This window comes from Danaus plexippus, chromosome 2, assembly GCF_018135715.1.
Source record: "Danaus plexippus chromosome 2, MEX_DaPlex, whole genome shotgun sequence".
In the NCBI taxonomy this organism is placed as follows: domain Eukaryota; kingdom Metazoa; phylum Arthropoda; class Insecta; order Lepidoptera; family Nymphalidae; genus Danaus; species Danaus plexippus.
The window spans coordinates 8,029,848-8,055,762 of record NC_083537.1 but is presented as its reverse complement, the minus strand read 5'-3'; the positions used below and the strand labels follow the sequence as shown (position 1 = coordinate 8,055,762).

The following is a 25,915-nucleotide window of genomic DNA, read 5'->3' as shown; positions in this document are numbered from 1 at the left end:
TAATTGTCATTTCTTTGCAGCAAGCGAGTATATACAAACTTGATTGTGACTGTGGCTTGTCATACATTTGACAAACGAAGAGGAGCATCGGTACAGGTGTCGAAGAACATTTTTCAAATACCACATATCCTCGCTCGTGAAGGAAATATACCAAGACTACTCCGGGTAGCAACAGAAATTAAAAAACATCCTGTTTTCAGCTAGGAAACCCTTACCAAAAATATAAAATCCGAAAATCATAGTTTAATTTGTGTGCTCACAAAAATCTTAAACATCACTATAAGATTTGAAACTATATATTGTTGTAATTTTTTCATATTATAATAACGTCAACTTCAGGACAATTTGATCTGCTTCTGTTCCAACAACGTTATAGATTTCTGTCATTATCTTTTCCAGAAAATTATATAATACTAGCCTGTCAAATCTTTTTATTACCTAAACTTCTTATGCGACTTCCAATAGGGTTGCGTTAAACGTTTCACGCTGAGGGAGAGTGAAAGAAAGATACACAAATGTAGAAAATGGGAAAGAGAAAAAGAGTGAGTCGGTAGTTTCCAAGCACATTCGCATGGTATTCTTGCTATGCAGCCAAGTAAACAATGTGAGCATCGTGAAATTAGCTGAAATACGAACTTGTTGTTCTATATTAAAATTAATGAATATTTATAATATTCATTATTTTTTTAGTTTGAGTTGATACAAATATAATTGAGTAAAGCAGTATTTTATTTTCAAATTTAGTGGAAAAGAAATGTTTACAATTACAAAGTCTCACTTCTTCCGCTTGGAGGAGCTCCACGCATTATTTTCTGTTTTTTTTTTTTCTACAAGTTTTATTCTAAAATTTTGCCGCTATATGAATGTGGACGAATATAAACTAAATTTTATTAGTGTTAAGATCTTGACGATAATTTCATGTCAGTGAGAAAGTTCAACGAAAGCTTTTTTTTTTTAATTAATAATTAATTACTAAATTCTATACTAAATTATACAACATGTATATAAAATATTCCTTTGTTACATAATTCTTATGAATTGAAATTCACGTAACGGAACAAATCAAGACAGATATGTTTTATAGCAAAACTCAAATTCCTCTCCTCGATTTCCTATTCGGTGTCAAAGTATAATTAATGTTTATTACGTAGCCATTATGTAAGAATAACTTGTAAAAATATCTTAAATTCACGACAAATTTGAATAACAAAGAAATGATAAATTATTAATTTTGTCGACCATTCAAGTATTTATAACTTCTAACACATGACAAGGAATGAACAAAACCTATTGTTTATTTGAGCTCAGAATTATATAATGCTATATTGTCTTCGAAATCATCTTCGTTGGATTGTTTCTTTAATAATAAAAAAAAATATTTAGCCAAGCTGAAATATGTGATCAACGTTTTTTCATCCCAAAATGCCAATATGTATTAGTAACAAATAACTAAACAATATCTAACAGTTTTTGACATGCAAGGAATAGTGGTCGTTTTGGTTTATTCTCATAATATACGAAAAAAAAAGTAAAGCAAACACTTCTTGGACTATACTATACATTCAAATGAGTCTCGTTAAAAATCAAATAGAAAGACGTGTTGAAAAAGTGACCTTATGGTAAAACTTCCTAAGGTAAAGTTTTGAAAAGTACTTTATTGTTTATTTAGTACTACTATTGTTCATTTAGTACTACATCAGAATAGTTAGTATAGTTAAGACTCACCAGTCAAGAAGTAAGATACGAAAAGACATAAATAGATAGAACAGTTTGGATCATTTAAACGTTTCATGCCAAACCTGAACAGGTCCTTCCAGCATTTACAGCAGATACATTGGCCAGATTGGAAGAATAATATGTTCGGAGAGTCAACTGAACTCATGTCAAACAAAAATAACCTCGATTCACATTACGTCTGCCCGTGATCACGGTTGCTGCAAAGTAACCGAAACGTCAAGACAATGAAGTTTTTAAAAAGTGACAAAACCTCTCAGCATTTCATGGATTCACCGTGCGGGTGCATCAGTTGCGGGGAGATCAGTTTCAACAGTGCCTAGGACTTGCGATCCAGGTGTAGGTTTAAGAGGCCCCTATCTAACACGCTTGAAACGCTCAACTCCACCGTCCAAGCTCCTCTCTCTACCTAACCAAATTTGAAATGAACCTACTAGGGCTGACTTCGAAGCAAATGTTCGAAAGTTCGAAATGCCTCCCCACAGATGTAGCAAGTTCTTTCGGTACCTTTAACCCAACTTACTAAATTACTTTGATCTGGGAGAGTCATCTGGAACGCATTGAAATAAAATTTTAGCAGTGCTGGCGACCAATCATATATTAAAGTGAACCATTTTATTGCTAATGGGATTCAAAAATCTTCTATGTGTAGCCACTCATTCTGCATTTCTAGGCTCATTGCATGGATCTTATATTTAGAATTCTCGTCTTGCTGAATAAAAGTCTTTAATATATCGGTATCTTTGGCCTTCCTACTTGATCTTAACCCTGCTCTTTTATTTTGTGCTCCTGTCATAAACAGTTTAAGGAATTGAAGTCAATTCTAGCTCTAGGGCACCTTTGTCTTTTGGTAGTGATGCAACGACGTCATCATCGGATCTCCCCAGGATATATCTCTTGGAAACTCTTAGGTGTTTATAGAGCTCCGATGGCCTTTTTATATTCATTCCAAAATTATTGCGATCCCTGAATAACGCTGACGAATCAGCCGACAGCGCGAGACCGAGTCACAACTTCAACACCTTTATGACGCTTGCATCTGACTTTGACAAAAGAGTTTTATTAAAATCATAAACGAGAAAACGCCAATTCAACGTTATATTAGATAATAATTATCGTAGATCCAAACTTTTTGAAGTTATTTATCGGTTGGTTTTCGATCTTGTTAAGATTGTTCTACTATTCCTTCTAAAGATGGAGTACGACCGAGAAATTTAAAAGGAGCATTTTCCGTAACCGTGACCTAAATCGTATGGGGTATATTTTGTATTTCACCTACCGAGGCACAGACGGTAACATTTATTTGGTTTTGTCCTCAATCCATCCGTCTACTCACAGAATTTATTCACCTCATCTAATAGTACTTGATAGTGTTTGGGGTTACGTGTCAGTATTTCCAGATCGTGAGCGAAGGCTAAGATGGATTCCGTGTATTTATTATTAAACCTGAACCGATAACCCAATTCTTTCTCGTTACTTATTAGTCCATGTACTAAAATATTAATAACGATATCAAGTAGTATTGGAGATAAACAACAGCCTGGAAATAGCCCTACATGTAACTCAAAGTTTTTGAAACGCCTTCTTTAGTTATTATAGAAAACTTTAATTTTGAGTAATATGACGCGATCATATCACTAACAAGTGATGGAAAGTTATACCATTTTAGCGCGAATAGAATTAATTCATGTTCTATAGACCCGAACGCATTCTCTTAGAGTATCCAACAAACTGTAACTTGTCCTGCATAAACACTCTTCTAGTGATTTGGCCTAAAATATCTGTTGTTAAGCATGAAACGCTTATTCTCGTTTGTAGATCCGAGAAAAAGATTTTAGCTATGGAGTTTGTAAAGGCTATCGCTCTAGTATCTTTTGCATCCGTAACATGATCGTTGGAATGAGGAAACAAATTGCTTTCCTAAAGGTTCCGGGAAGAGACGCGTAGTAATCCGAAAATATTAATTTCATTTAAATGAATACTCGCGAAAGTCTCAAATCTCAAAAAAACCTTCAATTATTACTGCTATCCCGTTTTCTTATCTGGCTGTCTGAAAAAATACTGAATAATAAGAATATAATGCTATAACTGATACGGATGACTCATTAGAAATTATACAAACGGCCTTCATGTAATATTATTTAACACATAATGCTATCCGATTTATGAAACACGAAAATGTTAGAATGCAAATTAACAAATAACATAGTTTTATCTAAGTCATGACAGACAAAAGACATTTAAATTAAAATAACAATTGGTAGGTATATAAGCCACATGTTTTACTAAAATACTTAGTGACGTCTACCGAATTGACAAGTGCAGAAGCTCTACATATGTACTACATATAACATTTCGCTTTAAAAGTTAATACGATATGTTCGTTTTTAATATAATTTTGTACAAAAATTAATGAGTTTTCGTTGTTTTAGTGTCTCCCAACAACAACGAATCTAACATTGTTAAGACCGAAGCTGGCACAATAAGGGGATTGAGAGCGGAAGACGGTACATACAATATGTTTATGGGTATTCCGTATGCAAAACTTGGAAGAAATCCTTTTGGGGTAAATATTTTAGAATTTTTTCTAAAAAAAATAACTGTAGAAGCACAAAACACCAGTACACCAATTAAAACTATCGACTGAATAATAATGTATAAAAATTGATTCCTTGCTAAAACTTCTCTATATATGTACTACTCTATTTGCTGTAGCAATCTATTCTGGCTGTTTTCAAGCCCCCTTGCTATGTTAAACCACCTTCACAACATTAATGTGAAAGACCTCCCCTGGCAGGCTCCTCAGTTTTTGGAAGTAACTCAAAGCTTCTGATATTTTATACTAAATTTTAATAAAAGTTTATAATCTAAGTAATATTTTTTAGCTATCAATGCCCCATCCAAAGTTTGAAAAGATATTTAGTGCTGACGATGACTCTGCAGTCAGTCCTCAATTGAACGAATTTAATAATATTATCGTCGGAAGCTTGGATTGCTTACATCTAAATATTTATGTACCGGATATAAACGAGAGTCCTCTTCCTGTCATGGTATGGATTTATGGTGGAAGGTTCGAAATAGGATTCGCAAGCAGATATTTATATGGTCCAAAATATCTTATGAAACAAAATGTGATATTAGTAACCGTGAACTATAGAGTTGGACCCTATGGATTTTTGTGCTTACATAATCCGGAAGTACCCGGCAATCAAGGCCTAAAAGATATTCGCCTGGCTTTACGCTGGATTAAGAAAAACATCAAATATTTTAATGGCGATCCTAACAATATAACAGTTTTCGGTGAAAGTTCGGCTGCCACAACGATCGATCTATTTCTTAGTCTAGATGAATGTCTTTTTGATAAAGCAATAATAATGAGTGGTACAATATACCGCCCGTTAGTTGTGCGAGAAGCAGATATTACTATAGCGAACAGAATCGCAGCACAACTTGGTTTTCAAACTGATAATGGAGAGTTGGCAGTACAATATCTATCAAAAATACATCCGCATTTGGTTATTAAAGCTTATTTAGATTTGGGAATCATTTTCCGTCCATGTGTAGAGAAAATATTTGATGGAATCGATCCACTCATAACGAATTATCCAGTGAATATGTCTATAAGGAGATCTATTCCTATAATGATGGGATACTGCGACTCGGAGACCATGTTCCGTTATCACGATAAGGAAACATTCAGTAAAAATATATTTAACCTTTACATAAACTCTACTTACGATTTAGACGAAGACGTGGACGTCAGTAATATAGTGAAACAATTCTATTTAGGTGAAAAGGAAATATCTATAGAGGTCATAAGTGAAATAAGCGCCTTCGATTCGGATTTTAATTTTGTTCATCCAATCCAAACTAGAATTAAAGAATTAATATCACACGGATCAACTGTTTATCATTACATGTTCACATATTCTGGTGACCGAAATTTCGTTAAGAAGAGATGTAAAAAAAAGTTAAAAGGAGCATGTCACGCTGACGATATCGCATTTTTATTTGACATATCATATGAAGGGAAACCAACGGATAGAGATCAATTAGTGATTAATAGAATGACGACTTTGTTTGCAAATTTTGCTAAATACGGGTGAGGAAAATACAACATTGTTATTGTTTGTTAAAATCGTCAGATTCATCCCAAAAACTGTTATCATATAAATATTTTCACATTTCCAGAAATCCTACTCCAAACATATCAAAGCTCCTACCGGTCGAATGGCCTCCAGTGAAACAAGACTTATCCTGTTTTGTAATAGGGGATGATCTGTCGTACTCGATGCGGCCATTCTACGATAGAATGTTATTTTGGGATTTATTTAGCGAATTTTACGAGAACAAATTAAAATATTTCAAGGTAAATAAAACGACAAAGTGACGAATGAAAGGAAATGAAAAATATAACAATACAATAGATATTATGTAATTTCATTTATGACAAAATGCATGACAGATGAAATGATATTGAAGTAATGAAAAAACGTGACATCATAAGACTCGGTTTGAGACTCTTTGATCTTCCCAACAACACTTAAATACTTTTAATTCTAATGTTAATAAAAATTAAGGTAAAGCTGGAACAAAACACTTATGGTTAATTTAAGATATATTTTAAATATATTCTGTTCTTTATTTCATTTGTGATCATATCTTTAAATAGTTAATAGAAAATAACAATATGCAAATAGATTTTATGAAACTAATTTAACTAGTAAAATTATTTTAAAGATTACCATCTCAGTGAACATGTGTCTTAAAAAATATATTTTCATAAGGCATTTCTTCAAACGTAATTAGAAATAAAGAGAACAAAATTGGCTATCCTTTGGTATGTTTTATATATTTTATTTTCATATTTCAATGAGAAATTGATTTTAATTTCCTCACAGGCGTCTCAATATACGCCACGGTAGAGACATGTATCGATTTAGCATATTAACTGTTTCAAGAGGAGGCAGGCAGCTATTTGGATTGATATCTCCACACCTTTCTGCAAACAATATTTTAGAGGCCGAAATTCATGAGCTAGAAATAATATTGTTAGTTTTTGTCAGTATAAAAGGATAAGAGTTACTTAAAATTTGTTGCTTCGACGAAGTCAGTTGGCTTTTCAAATAAGATATAGGTGAATTTCCAAAATTGGGAAGAAATTAAGGATTGTTCCTAAAAAAATATGTTTTAAAGGGAAGTTCGAGTACTCGTATGATAACAAAAAAATGAATAACTGATTTGGAAAGTTTTCTTCAGTATTGATAATCCCGTTGGCTCATATTGTATATTAAAAAGCACGAGAACAATCCATGTTTTATTTATTTTAAAAAATTGTAAATTTACTGATCAACTTTAAGAAAAATTTGTTACTCTTTCACTTTTAGGCAAAGGAATTCTATTGCATGCGTTTACTTTGTATAAAACTTTTTGTATAGTATACTGATTTTCTACACAGTTAAAGTCCAGAATTAACGTTATTACCATAGCAATAATAGAAAATATCAACATATGTGAAAGTTTATTACAATGGCAAATAAAATTATCGGAGAAAAAAGAAATTACAACTGACAGCAAACGCTTAAGTTCTTTAGATTATTTAACATGACCCAAGCATAAAATAGGTACACGGAGATAATAAATTAATTATTATTGCCATTATAACGACATAACAACAAGGTCAAACACCTTTTCAGTGGCTACGGCCGCGCCCGCCCGCAGACACGTGCTGTATAGAAGTTTCGTAAAACTTACTTTCTGTAAGGATTTGAAAAGGGTATCGCTCCGGCTCCTAGTTTCGACACTTCGCAATAGTATTCTGTAAACTTACCTACACTCGAACTACTAAAAAATAGACTCATGCTTTGACTACAGAAATGAAATTAAATAAATAAAATGATGTCTAAGACACAGAGTATAATTTCCCGCTTTTATAATACATCTTAAGATCGAGGCGGTAATTACAATTATTGTTAAACAAATAATTTATAAATAAAACACTATATTCCTACTAAATTATTATTATTCAATTAGTTGTAGGTAAAAATATTCACAATTAAACGTCAATAATATTACGTGTTACAACATAATCATATTATTTATACCATCTATTATTATACATTGGTTAGTTCTCTCAATTTTCATAAACAACACGAGTGTGGTAATTGAGAGATCAAAACAAAGCAGTAAAGGGATGTTTCAATGTTTCGCTGCCACCCCTGCCCAACATTAATTACTGGAGTTTGTGGAACGAGTAATGAATGGCCGTTGCTACTAGGCAGCTAAACGTTACATTCAGCTACCAACATTTTTATCAGCTTTATTTCAAGTTTTCAAACAAATATTGGAATTTATTACTGAAGCAGGATACACGTGTGACGTATGAGGACAAGTTCGTACATTTAAAGACTAAATAAATTTCTCTCATAGCTAAACAAGCTTTTATAAACATCAAACAGATTTATGATGTTTGGGAAAAATCGATCTGACCTTGATTGATTCGACTGTTCCCGTCACAGTTATATGTAGCGCCAATAAAACTGTTTGGCATTGTTTATTATAAATAAACAATGACAAACAGGAATCAATAGAATCGCCATTAAATTTTCGAAATGAAATATATTTTATTCATATCAAAGACATTCTTGTTTGGCCTTTGTTCGAATTCATTTTTTTTTTAAATACGTACCTTAATCGTATCATTATATATATTAATTTATTAAATCATTCGTTGATGGCGGGACACTCGATACATCTAACAGTCCATCAAATGCCTTAACAAGACGCCATTCATTTAACATTGTTTGATGAAACAGGGTCTTAAATCTTAATCCAATTATCGATCGGCAACTCATAGTGTCATTTCTAATGTTTCTTTCAAAGATCGTCGCTGATATTAAAAATTTCCAACGTTTATTATTGAAAACTCATTAAATTGTAGGTGAAAATTAATGACATCGGTACCGTTCCGTAACAGTATAAAAATAATATAGTTTAGACATAGTATATATAGTAAATATAGTCTATAGACCGTTTTAGGGATGCCGGAAAAATCAATTAGTTACCAACTACATTAAGGATAAAGTACATAAAATTTGCATTATCAAATAGTCATTTTCGCTATAACATCGTCCATATTGATTTGGGAATGAGTTTGGAAAGAAACAGTCTGATAAATTAAATATAAGTTATAATTAACAAACTGACAGCGCCATCTATCAGCCATAGTACGAACTTCATACGATACACAACTTTAGCCCAGCACCAGTAACTACAAAATTCGGGATAAATAATGAAATTTATTGTCATGTATGATCTATTATTATAAATTTTTACTGAAATCCATTCAATAATTTTCATAACTCATACCAACTTTATTCATAGTATAATGAAAAAAGTTTTTTCTTTGCTAAAGACAGTGGGCAATTCTTTAATCCCAACAATGGTTGCTATTTTATATGAAAGAATGTTAGTGTCACTGAAAGTATGGTCATGCATTTAATAATATATGTAGTTTGTGCTTTTTGGTGATGGCTACGAAAACAAAACCAGATGTTCAGAATGACTAAATTAAGAAAATATTAACACACACAGACACAATAAAACTTCATAAAACCTCTAAAAAGGCTCCTTTTAACTTACTTTTTATATTGCATTTTATAATGTTTTTCATATCATTTCTACTGTCGTTTGATTTATATTAAATTGAAATATTCAAATATACCCACATTTTTCAATGTATTGTTCGTACAAAACCAACTCCTATATCCCTAGTCTTAGTGTTTAAAATTAATTAACATTAAGAATATAGACATCAATTGCAATTAAACACAATGAAACACATAAACTTGTTTATTATCAAATAATCTACATTACAACAGACGTTTGATCAGGTCTATTAAAGAATTACAATTTTAATGTAAATTTATCTCACTTTTCAAGTTAATAAATTCGATTACATAATTACATGTTTTATGAACAAAGGAAGCGTTTAAAATATTGTAAGTACAATTAATATGGAGCAAAGAGTAATTTTTTGTAATAAAATAGTTACTTGTTTAGCAAAAAAAAAAATATTTATTAATACATAGAAAAAATTGAGGATCCAAAAGTTTTTTTAAACGAAAACATTTTTATTAGAAAATTGTTTAGCATAAAATAACGAAGTTAAGAAAAAAAGTTTAGTTATTTCTCCATGAACAAATTTAACAGTTAAATTAACTTATCTAAATCATCTTGTTAATGTAAAACTATGTATATAAAGCTTATTTCTAAACGGAATACTTATTGATAATCTTGAAATCAGATTAGTCGTCACATAGAAACATTATAAAGTTATTAATCTTAGCTGTATGGAATTTAGAAAGTGACACATGTGGCTTTTTAATAAGTAAAGATAATATTTCGCTTGTATCAGAAAAAAAGAGAAAGATAAAATCTGTCTTTAGTAATAAAAAATTTTAAACAATCTTTTGTATCTTCAGTCACAAGACAGTCTTATATTCAGAAGTCAGTTTTAAACAAAAATAGCTCTTATTTATATAGGAATTAAGCTGTTTGTCTTAACATAAGTGTTCTTTATAATAAACATACCTCAGTATTTCAGTACAATCATGCTTCATAATTCTTCTATTAGCGGTAGCAAACTTATATAAAAAAAAATACACAAATTAGATGTATATGAAAGCATTCTAATGTGGAATTCCAATCTTCATATACACTATATTCTTACAAACGATATACCCAGGGAGTGATCATTATATTACATTTGCGGTAGGAATTCAATGGGTGTAGCGAACTTGAAGTCTTCGGGGAACAATTTGGCGGCACATGGATACATCAATTTGTATGACTGTCTGATCGTTACATCCGCTACACCGGCTATATCACCAATCTCTTTCTGACTACGCTTATCCTCGGATGCCTGGAAGATGTTTCAACTTTGTTAGTTTTTCTATACAATGTATATTAAATGCTTTATGTATTATCGCTTATTTGATATTTCCATGAGAGTAAAAAAAATAAGAAAAATATTCAAGCTAAGCTTTACACTATATAAAATACGAATTTATTAACCATTATGAAATTTTAGTAAACATATGATTTTCTAAATAAAAATAGCACAAAGCAATACTTGATTACAATGTTAAACACTTGTCATTTCCAATGACTTCCCCTATGTGAGTGTTGGAATTTAGTTCAGAGAGAAATAAAATATACAATAAAATAAATAATAAAAATCGTCTGCCCGTGATCACGGTTGCTGCAAAGTAACCGAAACGTCGGGATTATGTAGTTTTTAAATAATAAAATCCGCGTAGTAAATCCGAATAATACTAGTTTCATTTAAATCTACAAAGTTTGAACGAAATCTGGCCGTTTGAAGTGGGTCAAAATCGCGCCCAAAGAAGTCGGTTACAAACATACAAACAAACATACAGGTGAAGCTAATAAAAAGCTAATAAAAATGTACATGGCAACCAATGGACAACACATATATGTTCTGTGACATAAGACGTTATACAAAATATGGCTTGAATACTATATGAATATAGTAGTTAATTGAAAGGGCAACAATCATACATACATCCATACCAAGTTTTTATAAGGGATTTTTTGCTAACCATATTATTAGAATGGTAAAATTACCTGTGAAGCCATATATATGGCAGCGGCTGCCACAGATATGGGACTTCTTCCAGACACAATGTCCAATTCCCCGGCTTTCCTTGCAATATGTGTTGCAGCTCGTTGCACTGAGTTTGGTAAACCCAGATTGGCACAAAACCGAGACATGAAATCTGCTGTTGTTATCAAGTCCACGGACGTCTCCAAAGCCTTAAGGATCAGTTTGAAACATCTTCCAATTTCTTTCTTACTAATTTTACTAACCGCACAGATTTCTTTGAATGTTCTCGGCACTCCTTCCTGCCGGCAAGCTATATATAGACATGCTGAGGCTATTGCATCGTTTGCTCTGCCTTTTAAATTTTTTCCATCGTGTACCTAGAAAAGTTTATTGTTTGTTAATATTAATCATAGATATGTATGTAACCGATAAACAGTAGATGTTATGAACTTTTGTACGGCCCAATTGATTATAAAAAACAACTCAAAGCCCTAAAAGCATCAGATCCGAGCAAATTCTTTTTTTCTGTTCTTTCTTAATTATTCATTAATTTGTTAATGTTATTTTACAAAATCCTATCACTATGTGGAAATTTTATGTTAGTTAATATGTATTAAAATGGTAGGCCTACCTGTTTAAACAAATTATTGGCTCTGTCCACTATAGTTTTAGGCAGATTAATTCTATCAGCCATAGTGTTTATTTCTCTAAACGCATTTATGAGCGCTCTGTCTGTGCTGCTTATATTTCTTCGGTTTTGATATTTGGATACCCCAAAACTGTCAAAGGAAGCATCGCCTCTTCCAGGACCAATGATAGTGGAGAGATCCCCTCCTGATAGCAAAGGATTTTCCGGACCTCCCACACGAGATGGATCGACTCCAGATTTCTCATTGCTGAAGGTACGCCATTCTGAACCTACATCTATAACTCTGTGAAACAATCAAAGCTACTCAGTTCAAAATTCCCAGTAATATATTTGTTTTTATATTATTAGTTATAAACTATGTATACACATATATATATATATATATATATATAGTTAATGTTAATTTAGAGAAATATATTTTCATACAAAAATTTTCCTTTAATCATAAAAAAAATATTTAATTATAATAAATTGAAACAAAATCTATTGCACTAACAGTAGTGTTATTTTTTAAAATTTATATTAATACCAGGCATAATTTCTGCCACACCCATTTAATCATGTTACAAAACACTTGAAATACAAGGGAAATTATATATTAAAATTATTTCAATATTTGCAAAGAAAATATAAAGTAACAATTTACACATTAATATTTGCATTGCATTGTTTATGTAGTAACAATTAAAAAACTTCTTTCCTTGCACAATTATATTTAGCCTTGGCATATAAAAGCTATATATTACGTGCATTATGTACGGGTATTGCAATAATTACCGTGATGTTGATAATGTACGATGTAAACAATTTTACCTGTCGCCAACAACGAGGCCGCATTCTGAACATATCATGTCACCCGCTCGATAATCCTCAATAAGCGGGGCATCGGGATGTGCATAACACACCACCTTATTAGCTTCGATTCTAAAATCACAAATGAAAGTTTAGTAACGATATAAGAAATCTTTCTGACTACCTTAACCTGCCTAGCTACACTTATTACGTTGCAACCAAAACTTACATATAACAATTTAGATATTTAATATTATTCGGTTTAACAAAAGTTTAATAACTCCGAAACGAGACAGTAAAAATTAAAAATTTATTATAAAAACAGACCTCGACGTGCTCGCCATGATTGTCAATATGCATAGACACAGATTATAGAATGTTACCAGTCGTAAGTTTCTAATCATTATGTTAAAAATTATGAAAAGTCAATTTGGAATAAATAATTATTTTTAAAATTAAAAATTAGGAAAAAATAAATTATAATTTGGATAATTAAAAATAATACTTTCCAAATATTTTAGAGGTTTAACGATCATAAATGTAATTTAGTGGTGGATCTTCGTCTTGACTTTATTTCTAATTTATATATTTCTTATGTAAGAGCTACGTATAAAAATATCAATATTCCAAGCCAGTCGATAGTTAATTAAAGTGAAGTAAAGTGAAAGACACAAACTCTTGTTGTATTAAAGCTCTAGCAACACAGTCTATGACTGTCGGGTGTGAGGTGTCATCGCTGAATCGAAAGCCATAGACCATATTGTACTTTTGAGTTTTGAACACTGTATAAAAAATTTATTTTAACTGCCTCATAGTCTTTCAAGAAAAAGATCATTTCTATATTACTTTTAATAGCCATCTATACTTATAATATATATATATATATTAATTTTTAAGTAAATTAGTGTCGTATATTAGTAAAAACATAATAAAAAGTTTGTTCCCCTTTGTTTTCCTCCAAATGATAATCAAATAATTCTGCATTATTGTCTTATTTTCCTCCTGTTAATAGTTAAAAAACCAGGTTTTTCCTTGTAACAATGTTTATTTATTTAGAAATTTTAACTTTGATTTCTGTAACGAAGACTTTAAAATAGTTAAGTTTAATTTTTGTAATATGTACTTATTAGTTTTTACCAAGGAGCCCTAGCCATTCAAAAATTTACCTGATATTATTATAAGAACAAGACATGTTATTTTTATGTTTTAATACACTGATATTTAAATTTTAAAAAGACAAGAAGTAGGTACATATAATTTCTGGTGCAAATTATTGAGGGTGAATGAAAATCTCTTTAATAACTGTTTCAATGACATTGCTTTAAAACAATAGCACTTTTAGATTGCAGCTGATATTGTGCACTCTGTTTATTCGGAGCCTATTTAAAATTTTTTAAAAACCTATAATGTGTTATAATTACCATGGTACTTTTTTGGTGTGAGATATAGATTTTATGTCATTAATTTAGTACTATTTGACTAACGAAAATGTGAAGATACCTCCCCTAATTTTTTTTTTCTTTTAGAGCGGCAAACATATTTATGTAACAGTATTGTACTTGTCCATCGAAAACAGTTGGTATTACTTATAGGATTAAAAAACTGATGAGTAAAACAGGTCCCTACATATTGAGCAACAAATTACATATTACAAATAGTTTCATAAACAATTTACATATTGTAGCAGAAAGAATCAATACTTAAATTTTAATTCTTTAATTTCACATAAATCCAGGAGATCAACACAAATCAATAAAAATTGATACCTGATATAACAAACGCTAAACAGCTATAATTGTTGGGTTTATATTACGATACAAAATAAAATGTCTTACATTCACTTCTTATCCAACAATCAATTAACTCTGACTAAATCTAAATCCTCTACAGAAAGATCGCAACGATTTCAAGAGAAGCAATCTAGGGCACTAGGTCGTTGGCGAAACACTAAATGTGCTAGTATTCAGAATAATACCTTAATTAGAGAAACAAAATCAATAACACAATTAAACCGACCAATTTAATAAAAAGAATTCCTTTTCAGGAAATTAAAAATCATATTACTTTATGCAATATTATTGACTGATTATATCAAATCTACTGTCATTATTTTACTTCGACCTGATTAAAAATACTTTTACGTATATATGGCTTAGTTACTCAGATAATAGTTTTTTTTTTCTAGTTGAAATCCCCTTACCAAGTAGGTACGTACAGATTGGCAATATATTTTTTTAGTTCAAATACAACCTTTTTGAAAACTTTTCTATTTTAAAGGTTTGCATGACCTTCAATATTAACTTCGAAAAATGTCTACCTTCATTTTCTCAGAATAAAATTATTATTTGCTTAAAAGGTAATTTTAACTTAAATTCACTGTCAAAGCGACTTATTATTCAATTAATTTATTTAAATAATTACTCTAAATCAGCCATTTAATGATCTCGCCGATAAGTCAAATACAAGTTCTAAAGGCCAAATGAGAATTAAATTTGCAATGAGGTCAAAGTTATTTCTTACATGAATAATTCGAATTAAATTACCAAGTTAGTTTGTTTTTAAGCTATTTTTCTAAGTAATAATAGCGTTCGACATGCTATAATAATGATATATTTAGAAATATGTATTACTTTTTATAGCTATCACACTAAATTAGTGGAATCTCGTCAATTTTTGGGGAGGAGGATCGGGAAATTAGATAGATAATATTTTTGGTATTTCTTTAATAATTACGTTTACAGACTTAGTGTTGTTGCAAATGCAAGAACAAGACGAGACTTGGCCAGTCTTGGTCTTGGTCTTGCATTAATACACCTGGTCTTAGTCTTGGTATTGCACTCCCAGTCTTGGTCTTGGTCTTGTTCTTGCAGCAAGAGTCTTGCAAGTCTTACAATTACCTATTAGCCTGTCGCTATTTATTAAACGTTACTTTAGATTAGAACAACGCAACAGATAAGTACATTTTGAATTTTATATTAATATAGCCGTCGTAAATATCAACCAAATTAATAAATGTCTAAACATTTTATGAGAAATTCAAAAAATTCTAAAAGACACCTGTGTCCCGCCGGAGTGAGTCTGTTTCTTAATAAACGTTTACATTTAATAATCTTCAGTGTACTAAAACATGGTTTAAACATATAGAAAACACATTAATGACATTAACTTGACATTAACTGTATTTTAAAATACTTGACTCTATTTTACATGTAAATGAATATTTGCAAAAATATATTGTGATGCAACAGTCCATAAATCAATTTATTTATTAAAACAGTTCTCTCATATATTATTATATTCCTGCTCCCAAACAGTATATAAATCTTATTGCACGCATTTTATATTATTCGATTAAGTACTATAATAGAACATTTTCACATGTTTAAAGTGTATTAAAAGTGTCCACAATATTTATTAAATGGGTGACCACATATTTAAGCACCTTGTGTAATGTGTTTTAAAACCACTATTCGTGTCTATTCTTAGCACCGAAAACTCATTTTATTCTTTGGAACACTTGAACCCTGGGACGGTAATCGAACAGTGTCAAATATTGTTCGTGCGGCGCGGCGGCGACGATTGTTTGTATCTTGACCTTGTACTTCCGAATAGCTGCAAAATTTCTATGAGAGTTCAGTACCCGACCTTTAATATTGCCGACAAGGCACCGCTCAGTACCACACACAATGGACAAAACTAGGGATGCACTCTTTTCTTTAAATGGATATTTTTTTTCGCTATGTACGTTTGTTTATGGTACCTAGTGTTCGTAATTCGCATAAGTCTAATTTTCCAAAAAAAATCATATATTTTTTGCCCTAAGCGTCCCTAAGCGTATAGCCTATACTTAATCCTTGAAACGACGCTCACTCCTAACTGCAAGAAGCAAGAGTCTTGCAGGCTTCGTCTTATTTTTGCTTAGATCTTGCAAAATCTGTCTTGGTCTTGCATTAATACACCTGGTCTTGCTCTTTTGCAAGAACAAGACCAAGACCGATTTTGGGCAACACTCGGTTTACTATATATTTAAGTAAATATAACTAAGAATACTCTATCGTCTTCTTATACATATTTATGTAATTTGAAGCCAATTAAACGTCGCGGAGGATGTATTAAGATACAATTACTAGATAAACTTACAACATTCTTTTATTATTCTTTATTTAATCAAATACAAACTCCCTGTGAGATATAAAAATGTGTAATAGAACATTGAACCCAATGACGTTGCCGTTAAGTACGTGAAATTAGATAAATAGGTTTCTAGAGCACGCAAAATCTAAATTGTCCTAGCTGGGACTTTTTGTTGTTTGTGAGCGTAAAACATTTTTCGTTTAGCCTGGAGGAAATATAAATTGAAAAAAAAAATGCTACACCTTCATAGATATAAACGCACGTGTTGTTATACGAAAGAAAATAAATAAAATAGTGTTTCATATCACTTGTAGTCAAAAATTTTTGCATGGGAATTGAGAGATCTATTTTTAAAGCAAACCTTTTTTTCGTTCAGAACCATTACAGCTGCATGGTCTGCAAAGATAATTATCAAAATGAAGAACGCCAACGTTGTTGCAGACATCGCAAAAAAAATAAATAATAATATTCTTCTCTTGTTTCATATTACAAACTATTAAATACTTCGTATAAAATAAAAGAGCTTTTTGAAATATTCTTATAAAAATATACTTAGACGTGACATATTGTTTTGTTGTGGACAATTTTAAATACATCAGTTCTTTTCATGTTATTATAAAATAATTAACCATATCTTATAATTATTTAAATACTTATAATTAACTGAAATAAAGGAAAACACTAAAACAGGGACTTTCGACTAACAAATATAAATTTTGAATACTAAGTCATTAATTAAGCTAAAAACACAAATAAAGTTTTATTCTTTCTTACTTGGTGTCGGTGATTAGAAAACTCGAAAGGAATATCACACAGTCTACAGACTGAGCTTGCAACTAGTCTTCACATAGTTATTAGTTCAGAAATAAGTCTGAAAATAAAATCCCGATCGACCGACAAAAAAGTTTGAAAATCGTTCCACCAACTATTTTGCAGAACTCCTAAGCAAAAACTTGGGATAGTATCTTGTATTTTTGGGCTAATTAATAATATGTGCTATTATCTAATTAATAATATCTGAATCAAATAGGTTTGACGGTAAGAATCTGAAGGTGGTAGAGCCTAGCTGTAGTCAAATTACTACATCTCGAACTTAGGCTGGCTCGACCGGGGACGTGCCACCCTCTTGCATAAGATCTTCGTAAAGTAGCCTTTAGTGGCTGCGTTTCGTCCGATGAGTGATAGAGCCAGTTGTTCTTTTCCCGTTCCTACCTTTTCCTGCTATTTCCTTATTCCCACCCCTCCCTTTTCCTCCACAATCAAGGTTGGCAACGCATCTGCAACATCTATGTTGCGAATGTCCATGGGCGACGGTCACTACTGCCCATCAAGTAGGCCGTCTGCTCGTTTGCCACCTTTCACATAAACAAAAATCACAATTAAAATAGATCAGAATATTTTCAACATGACGTCAGTTTATTACAGTTTCTATTTATGTTAATTGAAATCCAATCTTATTGTTTTGTGACACATCATTAAATACATTTAATTTGTTACTTAATCAACATTATTTCTTAGTGATGTATGTCTGTGAGCACGTATGAGCACATTCACGATTGCTTATTTCATATTTTTAAGTTACGAAACAAGGATATTATATTTTAAAATAAGTAATTGTATGTAGGTATTAATTAATGACATTTCAATTTAATTATTAATAGTTACAACAAAAAAATTAAATTAATTAAATACGGTATTACTAAGTTTTTGGTGAATTAAAAATAAATAAGCACTGTTTACTCTTGCTGAGTCAGAAAAAAATATTTATTGAAATTCTATAGATAATATTCTTGTCATTTGATTACTTTTAATAGTTTTGTAAACAATATAATTCCAATCAATTTACAACAAAATTAGGACTGTAAAAATATTCTCTGAGATGTAATGAGTTTGAGATTTTATGTATCTCTCTGCAATCGTATCCAAATCGTACGGGTCCATTCCTACAAGCTTACAAGTTGTAAACTAAGTACGCAGCGTTTCCTGTTTTCTAGTCATAAATATTTACAAATATAATTATCAAATTCAGTTTGGCAAGTTAAATAGATAAATTTGGTAATACAAAAGTTAGTGAAACATTCGAAATAAATTTTTAGCCGTAACCGTAAACTTATCTGGTTATAAAACTTTTTATAGCAATTTCGTTTACTTGTGACATTTAAGTAGCTAAAACACTTTACGCTAGATGTTTCACTGAATCGTAAATTCAGGTTGTAACTCAGTCCTAAAGGTTGTTAATTTCATTAAATAAACAATAAATTATAAACTATATGACTAGAATTAAAACGTCACCGTTCTTTATCTACTAGATTCATTTCTGATCAATAAATTAATATAGAATTCTTTTCAATACAATCATTTTTTCATGAAATATTTTGCAATACATTTAAAAAAATGTATATACATGTAACATTGCAAAATAATAACAGTGATAAATAATTTATATATTGCATTTTATGATAAAATATTATAAATCAGTACCCGTATCCAGTACTGATAGTACATTGACGGATAATCCGTAATAGTATTATAATCGTAGCCGTATTTGAAACCGACCATAATAATATTTATATATCTGTATACATTCAACGGATACATATTTAAATAAAACTGTGTATTTCATATTTACGAGTACATTTCCTGTTTTATTTTACATTTATTCAACGTTTTGATTACTTTGCAGTTACCGTGATCTCGTGAAGAGTTGAATGTGACATAAATCGTCATTTATACGTGGAATTAAAAGATCCTAAATAAAATAGAAACAAAAGTTTAATCTTAGTTACTTGCACAATTTATTAGCTTTATTATTCAATTGTCGTTCTTGTATCAATCATAGATCAAACGTATTTCACAATATTTTGTATACGAAGCAATAGTTGTAAATGTGTAACAAATTTAGAATAGACGATCGAGGAATAAGTCGTGAAGCAGTGCGTTGCTATTCACTTTACCTATGAGCGACTATATATAAAACTTTAATGTATATACGAAAGACATATCGTATTTTATTTAATGCATATTATAAAAAATAAATATTTCCATGAATTTCACAATAGCAATTTTTATATCTAAAACCTTTATTTCATAATCCATTACAATAAATACTTCTCACACAATGACCCCAATCGAATGTGTGTCATGGGTTCGCGAAAACCTAAAACAATTCTTACGGATTAAAAGAAAATGTTTTAGTATTAAAATATCATTATTATGCAAATGTTGTTATATATATACGATAATTATATGTACGTGTAAGGGGGTGGGTTTGTTTCGTTTGTTACATATTCACATAGAAGTTATTGAATAATAATTTAAAATGTACATCAATTTAGTTTAATTTTAACGTAGTAATGGTTAAAATTTATAAGATTTATGACCTGATTTTGTACAAAAAGTGTATATAGACATAATATAAAGAACGCTTAAACCATTGTTGCTATCAACGTTTGAACACATCAGAAAATAAGGAATATTGTGTTAAAATCTTTTTGTTCAAGTTTTAATAACAAAGCGACATTTTAATCCCAGACACGTATTTTGGCAGCCTATTTATTTAGTTCTTATAATTATTTATAATAAAAAGGCTGATAGCAAAAAGAATTTAAAGGTTGAAGAGAGATTTGATAATTAAAAACAAATCTGAATGTCATATATATGTTTCATATATATATATATATATATATATATGAAACATTTTGGAGAACATCAAAATATGTATTAGCATGTCATTGCGATGAAAGATAACATCGTGATTCATCGTTATCAGCACGACAAAAACATATGTAATAATAATATTGGATTTTAGCAAAATGACTTATTGAATGTATTCATTCTATATTGTGGGATTGCCATCTGATAGTTTCCGCCACATTGTTTCTGGGTGTTATTTCAATGGACTGTTTAAAACAGAAAAACGAACGTGAAAACCCAAAGCCATTTTTTTTTTATTTGTTAGCTTTGAATTTTCGAATGAGTCATGAACAAACATTTTTTTTTAGTTAACTACAGGTGAAGGCCCATAAATTTATTAATTAAATTAAAATTTGTTAGATTATATAAAGACCGTAATAGAAATAAAATTTATTAAGTATTATCTTTTTTAATGTATGTAGCGGAGTTTTAATGAGAACTACAAATCTAAATCAAATTATAAATGTTTCGTATTAGACCTTATACTCGTTTGAATTGTAATTCTATCATGTAGACGCTTCTAACAATGTTCTTAATCAAACTTTTATTTATTTCTGAAGTTTCAAATCGAGCAAAGTCTGTTTAATTTTTACTGAAAATAAACATAAAAATTGAAACATTCACATAGGTAAATTTTTATTCAAATGAATTTATCACAAAACCGCACATCACCTGACTAATTTATGCAGCGTATATGGAAATACTGTATAAAAGATAAGCTTCCTGTTTATAAAACGTGACAGTACGCAAATAACATTAAAAGTGTATAAAAGGAATTCACATGACGTAAATAAACACGGAAGACAGAATGAGTCAAAGGAAACGATGTCGAAGCAAAAGTCAGTATATTTGATGACCAATCCTGTTTGAATGAGATAATGTTATCTCCGTATAATAACTGGAAGGAATTATTTTTATCATAATTGATGAGATCCACTATGTTGTGACTGGCAAACCTAAATTAGAATGAATGATATCAAAAATTAAAAATTCTTTATACGTGACTTTGGCAGAATAAACTTGAACATTTGACTCGAAAGGAAGCCATAAAATATAACATTGATTCGATTATAAATTTGTCACTTTTTTAAATGTAAGTACAATGCGTATATTTCTCCTGCTCCATAAGATGAAAGGTTATTTTTAATTAAGTAATTAATTGTTCAAAAGAGTATCGGTATAAAAAAAACTAAATCAATAAAAGTACTGCTATAAGACATTCTTAGAGATCAAATAACGACATGCAAGTGAATGTAGTAGTGGCTACAAGTTAGTTTAGAAATAAATATCTTAATTTTATGTATAAGATAATGCAAACTTACATTATACTATTATTGTATTATACTAACAAATGGAACAAACGAATTGTACTTACGTTTATGTTTCAAAGAAATATAATACAATATTATTTAATAATAGCAAATACCTACAACTGACGTATGCTCCTGTTATACGCCATATTTTCATAGACTAAAAATATGACGTAAAAAGCCATATTGAAATTTCTAGGTATTGTTATTTTGTATTTCACTGAATAACTGTTATGAAACTCGATTAATGAAAATACTAAAGCTTGCAAGCCAGCCACTTGGAAATCTTACACGTAGTTTTAAAATATCTATATAAAATTGTTAAATTGAATTAATACAATGTTAATATTTATGTAAATTAATCACAATTCTCAGTGCATTATAAAGTTCTCTAGCGGGTAAAATGTTTTTACATTGAAAAGAAAAATAAAAAATAAAGGTAATTGTTGAAATAAAAACCGATTAAATATGGATAAAACGAAACCGGTTTTTTTTTAAACTGATTTACGTTAGGTATATTTTAATGTTATCTAATCCAAATAAGACTCCCTTTATCTTAATACAGTTGTATTAAGGAAGTCATTAATATTATAAGTATTAAACCTCACTGCATACTTCGATAATTTCAAAATAAAAAATATTTAAATTAATACTAAAATTAGATACAACTCTTTTGCGTTGTTTGAAAAAAGCCTATAATTTTCTTAAAAATTAATTTCAAAACAAACATATGCTTATAATACTATTCTACATAGAGATAAGTACCGATGTGCATTATGAAGGATTTTTATATTTGATTAATACTATCATAGAATATCGATATGTTATCTTAATATTGACGTCACATCCCATCGAAATATTATCTTAATCGATATAAAGCATTTGTTACGAGTCATGTCCGGTTGTGGGACTTGGTAAATATAGCTACATACAATTTTATTTATGTTTCATTCAGTATATATTATAAATCTATCTTGATAATAACTCGGATTTCCCCCACACTAAGTATTATTTAGAATTTAGATCAACATGCGTTTAAAAACTTTATTGTTTACTTATCTATGGAAACTCCGACTAAAACTAAATGAATACGAGAAGCCGTTACAGATTCCTTTGGAATAGGGTTAACGGTATGCACATAACTTAGTTTTCATATTGTAGGTGCTATTTTACGTCATGTCTTTGAGATAAAAATATACTTACAATACTATGACTTAAGCCTAGAATATTCTCTAAAGCGTCCAAATATATGGTAATCGAAGGAGTGTATGATTTCTTATGTTTTTTATAATGAAATTAAGATCATTTTATGTCTGTGATACTAATAAATTTAGCTTAATCCATTATTTATTGGACTTCGTTTCAACTAACGCAGCACACTTTGTTGATGTTCTAATTAAAATGGTTACAAGTTCTATATACCTATGTGTGTTAACCAAAAATAGCTTCCAATACTTTTTGGAGTTTACATATGACAAAAAATTTCAACGTTTTACCCTCAATAGACTGAATGGATTCAAAGAAAGACACAAGTTAGCTTCAAAACAAATACCACCGAATAAAAGGAAGGAAAAGTAAGAGAAAAAAACTAATTGATTTAATCGCGGCCTTCAGGATCTAACAATACTATTCAGTTTGAAGACCAAAGGACAGAAGAAAGAAAAAAGTTTGGGAAAAAAATATCCCCGAAAATCCTGGACGAAAGGCAATGAAAACTTTTCAAAGAGAATGTTCGAAGCCTCTACATGACACATTCACTGTACAGTTACCAGAACTTCTATAAATTAATTATCAATCTAATTTATTAGTACTATTATCGAGCCAACAACGGAATGACTTTTATAAAATCATTAGCGAGGTCCTTGGGAAAGACTCGTCTTATTGCTTCAAAATGAATTAGTAAGAGACTTGCTGTATTTAGAAGTAATTAAGGACTTTTCTACGTCTCATACAAAACGATCAATGAACATGAACCTATTTATGTATTTACTTGTTTTGAAAAAAAAGATGTTATTTAATAAATTATTCAATTTAAAGCAAAATGTTATATAATATCTAACATCCAAAATATCATAAGAATTTAAAAAAATATTAAATTACTAAGTATATGATGAGTTTTACAATATTTTGATTATCGCTGTTTGTGAAATGATTAAAAAACAATCTTAACTACTAAACTACTTAAAACCATTTATGTATAAATTAATTATTAATAAAGTAAAATAATAAGTGTGATACTGAAAACGATTTGTGATAAGGGGATGTGTGATTTAATATAACGACAATGCAATTCAAACTTTTCATATACCTAAATGAATATTCCATTATCATCTAAAATTTATCGATTTGTTTTTTTAAGACCGACTTCACGAAAGGAGGAGTTTTATTCAAATAGACCTTGTATTTTTATGTGTGTACGCTAAAAAATCTGTTCTTTATGAATTTAGATGCTTTCTTTGTTAAGAAGATAGCCCAGAAGTGGCAATATAACAAGCAGTCATAAATTGAACTCAACCGATGAGCGCGGGGTCCGTCGCATTCCTTTTTTAAATATCGCGAATATGATTATCGAAAAATCTCGACAATCATATTCGCAATCTTCTTTACTTTGTTTGACAGGCTTTTTGATATATAAACTCTCATTCCCAACAATCTATTTCCGTGGTATTTATTTACTATTGGTGTTAGTATTTTTTTTTTACATTTCCGTCATTAATTTATCGTCTCAAATATCTCTCGTTTTCTCATTACAAAAATAGTTTTTATATATAAAAATATTTTTATATCAAACTACACATCGAAAAAAAGAAATTAAAATTAAAATACCTGTTAAAATAAAACCTTTCAATCGTTTACAATAAATTTAACTATTTATATCGAATAAAGAAAATCACTACATTGTCCCTAATTTATTTCCAGCGATACCCTTCCAAAAACGGAGGTTACGTGTAAAAATCCATTAGTTTTTTTACTTTAAATTTTTTCCCCTCTTTTAGTTTGTCTTTTATAGCTTCCTAATAAACACAGAGTTTAATCATGCGTTCAGAATCCGTAAGGTAATAAATGCAGATGTAAAACCTAACTTGTTTGATGTAGATTTTCTCTTCTTCTGGAATATACGCGTATATATATATATATATATATATATATATATATATATATATATATATGTGTGTGTGTGTGTGTGTGTCTGTGTCATATATGTCCACGTCATTATTTAAAACCACAGGGGCACACTACACGAAATATTGTATCTCAATATTCGCATAATCAGTAACCCAAAGTCTAATATTAGTCTCTAATATTAAGACACCACATACACACAATATCCCTTTTAGCGATCACGAGTACTAACAGAACAATTAATTATATTGCACACAATGTTTCCAATATGTTTCGACTAACAAAGAAGCCCAATAATCCTTATCGTCATAACAATATGATATGTTATTGAACATTTAATATTTTATGTGTCCTAAATCTAGAAATCTGATAAAGTACTGAATTCCTAACATATTGCGAGCTACCAGTTTTCCTTGAGCAATTTAGGCCTTACTTTTATCGCCTGACCTCACTAAGATAGAACATTATGTGTGTAAACGTTTTATTAACAAATTATATTTTGTGTATATTGTAATATGATGATTCTTGACATTTAAAATCCTTACACTAAAATACAAATCAAAATAGAAATAAAACTTTGCCCTAATGTTTTTCCAAGAAATTAGTCACGAATTTGTTTATTCAAGCGACCCTTAAAATGTGTCACATTTTGACATACGCTTGTGACGCGGACTAATGATTTGACGTTTATTATTTCGCAAAAGTGACATGTTCCATATTTAAAAACTTAAATTTCATTGTGTTTGGTAAACAAAGTTATTAATATAGTTAATGGTAACAAACACAATAATAAAAATATAACATAATGTATAATAATACGAGTACAAAAGGAGGAAATAAATTGATAATTTT

The 25,915-nt window shown here is 30.0% G+C and overlaps 2 protein-coding genes across 3 annotated transcripts; one reads left to right on the top strand and one right to left on the bottom strand.

Annotated features, from left to right (window-relative positions):
• Window positions 1-4,046: 4,046 nt before the first annotated feature.
• On the top strand, window positions 4,047-6,301 carry LOC116779416 (venom carboxylesterase-6-like). Its single transcript, XM_032673681.2, has 4 exons — window positions 4,047-4,100; window positions 4,167-4,300; window positions 4,620-5,836; window positions 5,926-6,301. Coding segments are annotated over exons 1-4 (1,551 nt in total). The 5' UTR covers window positions 4,047-4,099; the 3' UTR covers window positions 6,125-6,301.
• Window positions 6,302-9,569: 3,268 nt separating this feature from the next.
• On the bottom strand, window positions 9,570-13,193 carry LOC116779855 (transcription initiation factor IIB). Of its 2 annotated transcripts, none has more exons than XM_032674358.2 (5): window positions 13,131-13,193; window positions 12,825-12,935; window positions 11,994-12,294; window positions 11,383-11,739; window positions 9,570-10,657 (listed from the first exon to the last, which is right to left on the bottom strand). In XM_032674358.2, the coding sequence occupies exons 1-5, from the start codon at window positions 13,145-13,147 to the stop codon at window positions 10,496-10,498; spliced, it is 948 nt and encodes a 315-aa protein (XP_032530249.1). In that variant the 5' UTR covers window positions 13,148-13,193; the 3' UTR covers window positions 9,570-10,495. The 2 variants fall into 2 exon arrangements, with proteins under 2 accessions (XP_032530249.1, XP_061378173.1); XM_061522189.1 differs by having other exon boundaries at window positions 13,033-13,138.
• Between the last annotated feature and the right edge of the window lie 12,722 nt (window positions 13,194-25,915).

Coding starts and splice junctions, on each gene's coding strand:
- LOC116779416 (XM_032673681.2), top strand. Junction 4,301..4,619: donor TTGGAAGAAATCCTTTTGGG/GTAAATATTTTA, acceptor AATATTTTTTAG/CTATCAATGCCCCATCCAAA. Junction 5,837..5,925: donor GCAAATTTTGCTAAATACGG/GTGAGGAAAATA, acceptor TCACATTTCCAG/AAATCCTACTCCAAACATAT.
- LOC116779855 (XM_032674358.2), bottom strand. Junction 12,295..12,824: donor GGCCTCGTTGTTGGCGACAG/GTAAAATTGTTT, acceptor ATTGTTTCACAG/AGTTATAGATGTAGGTTCAG. Junction 10,658..11,382: donor CCATATATATGGCTTCACAG/GTAATTTTACCA, acceptor AACATCTTCCAG/GCATCCGAGGATAAGCGTAG.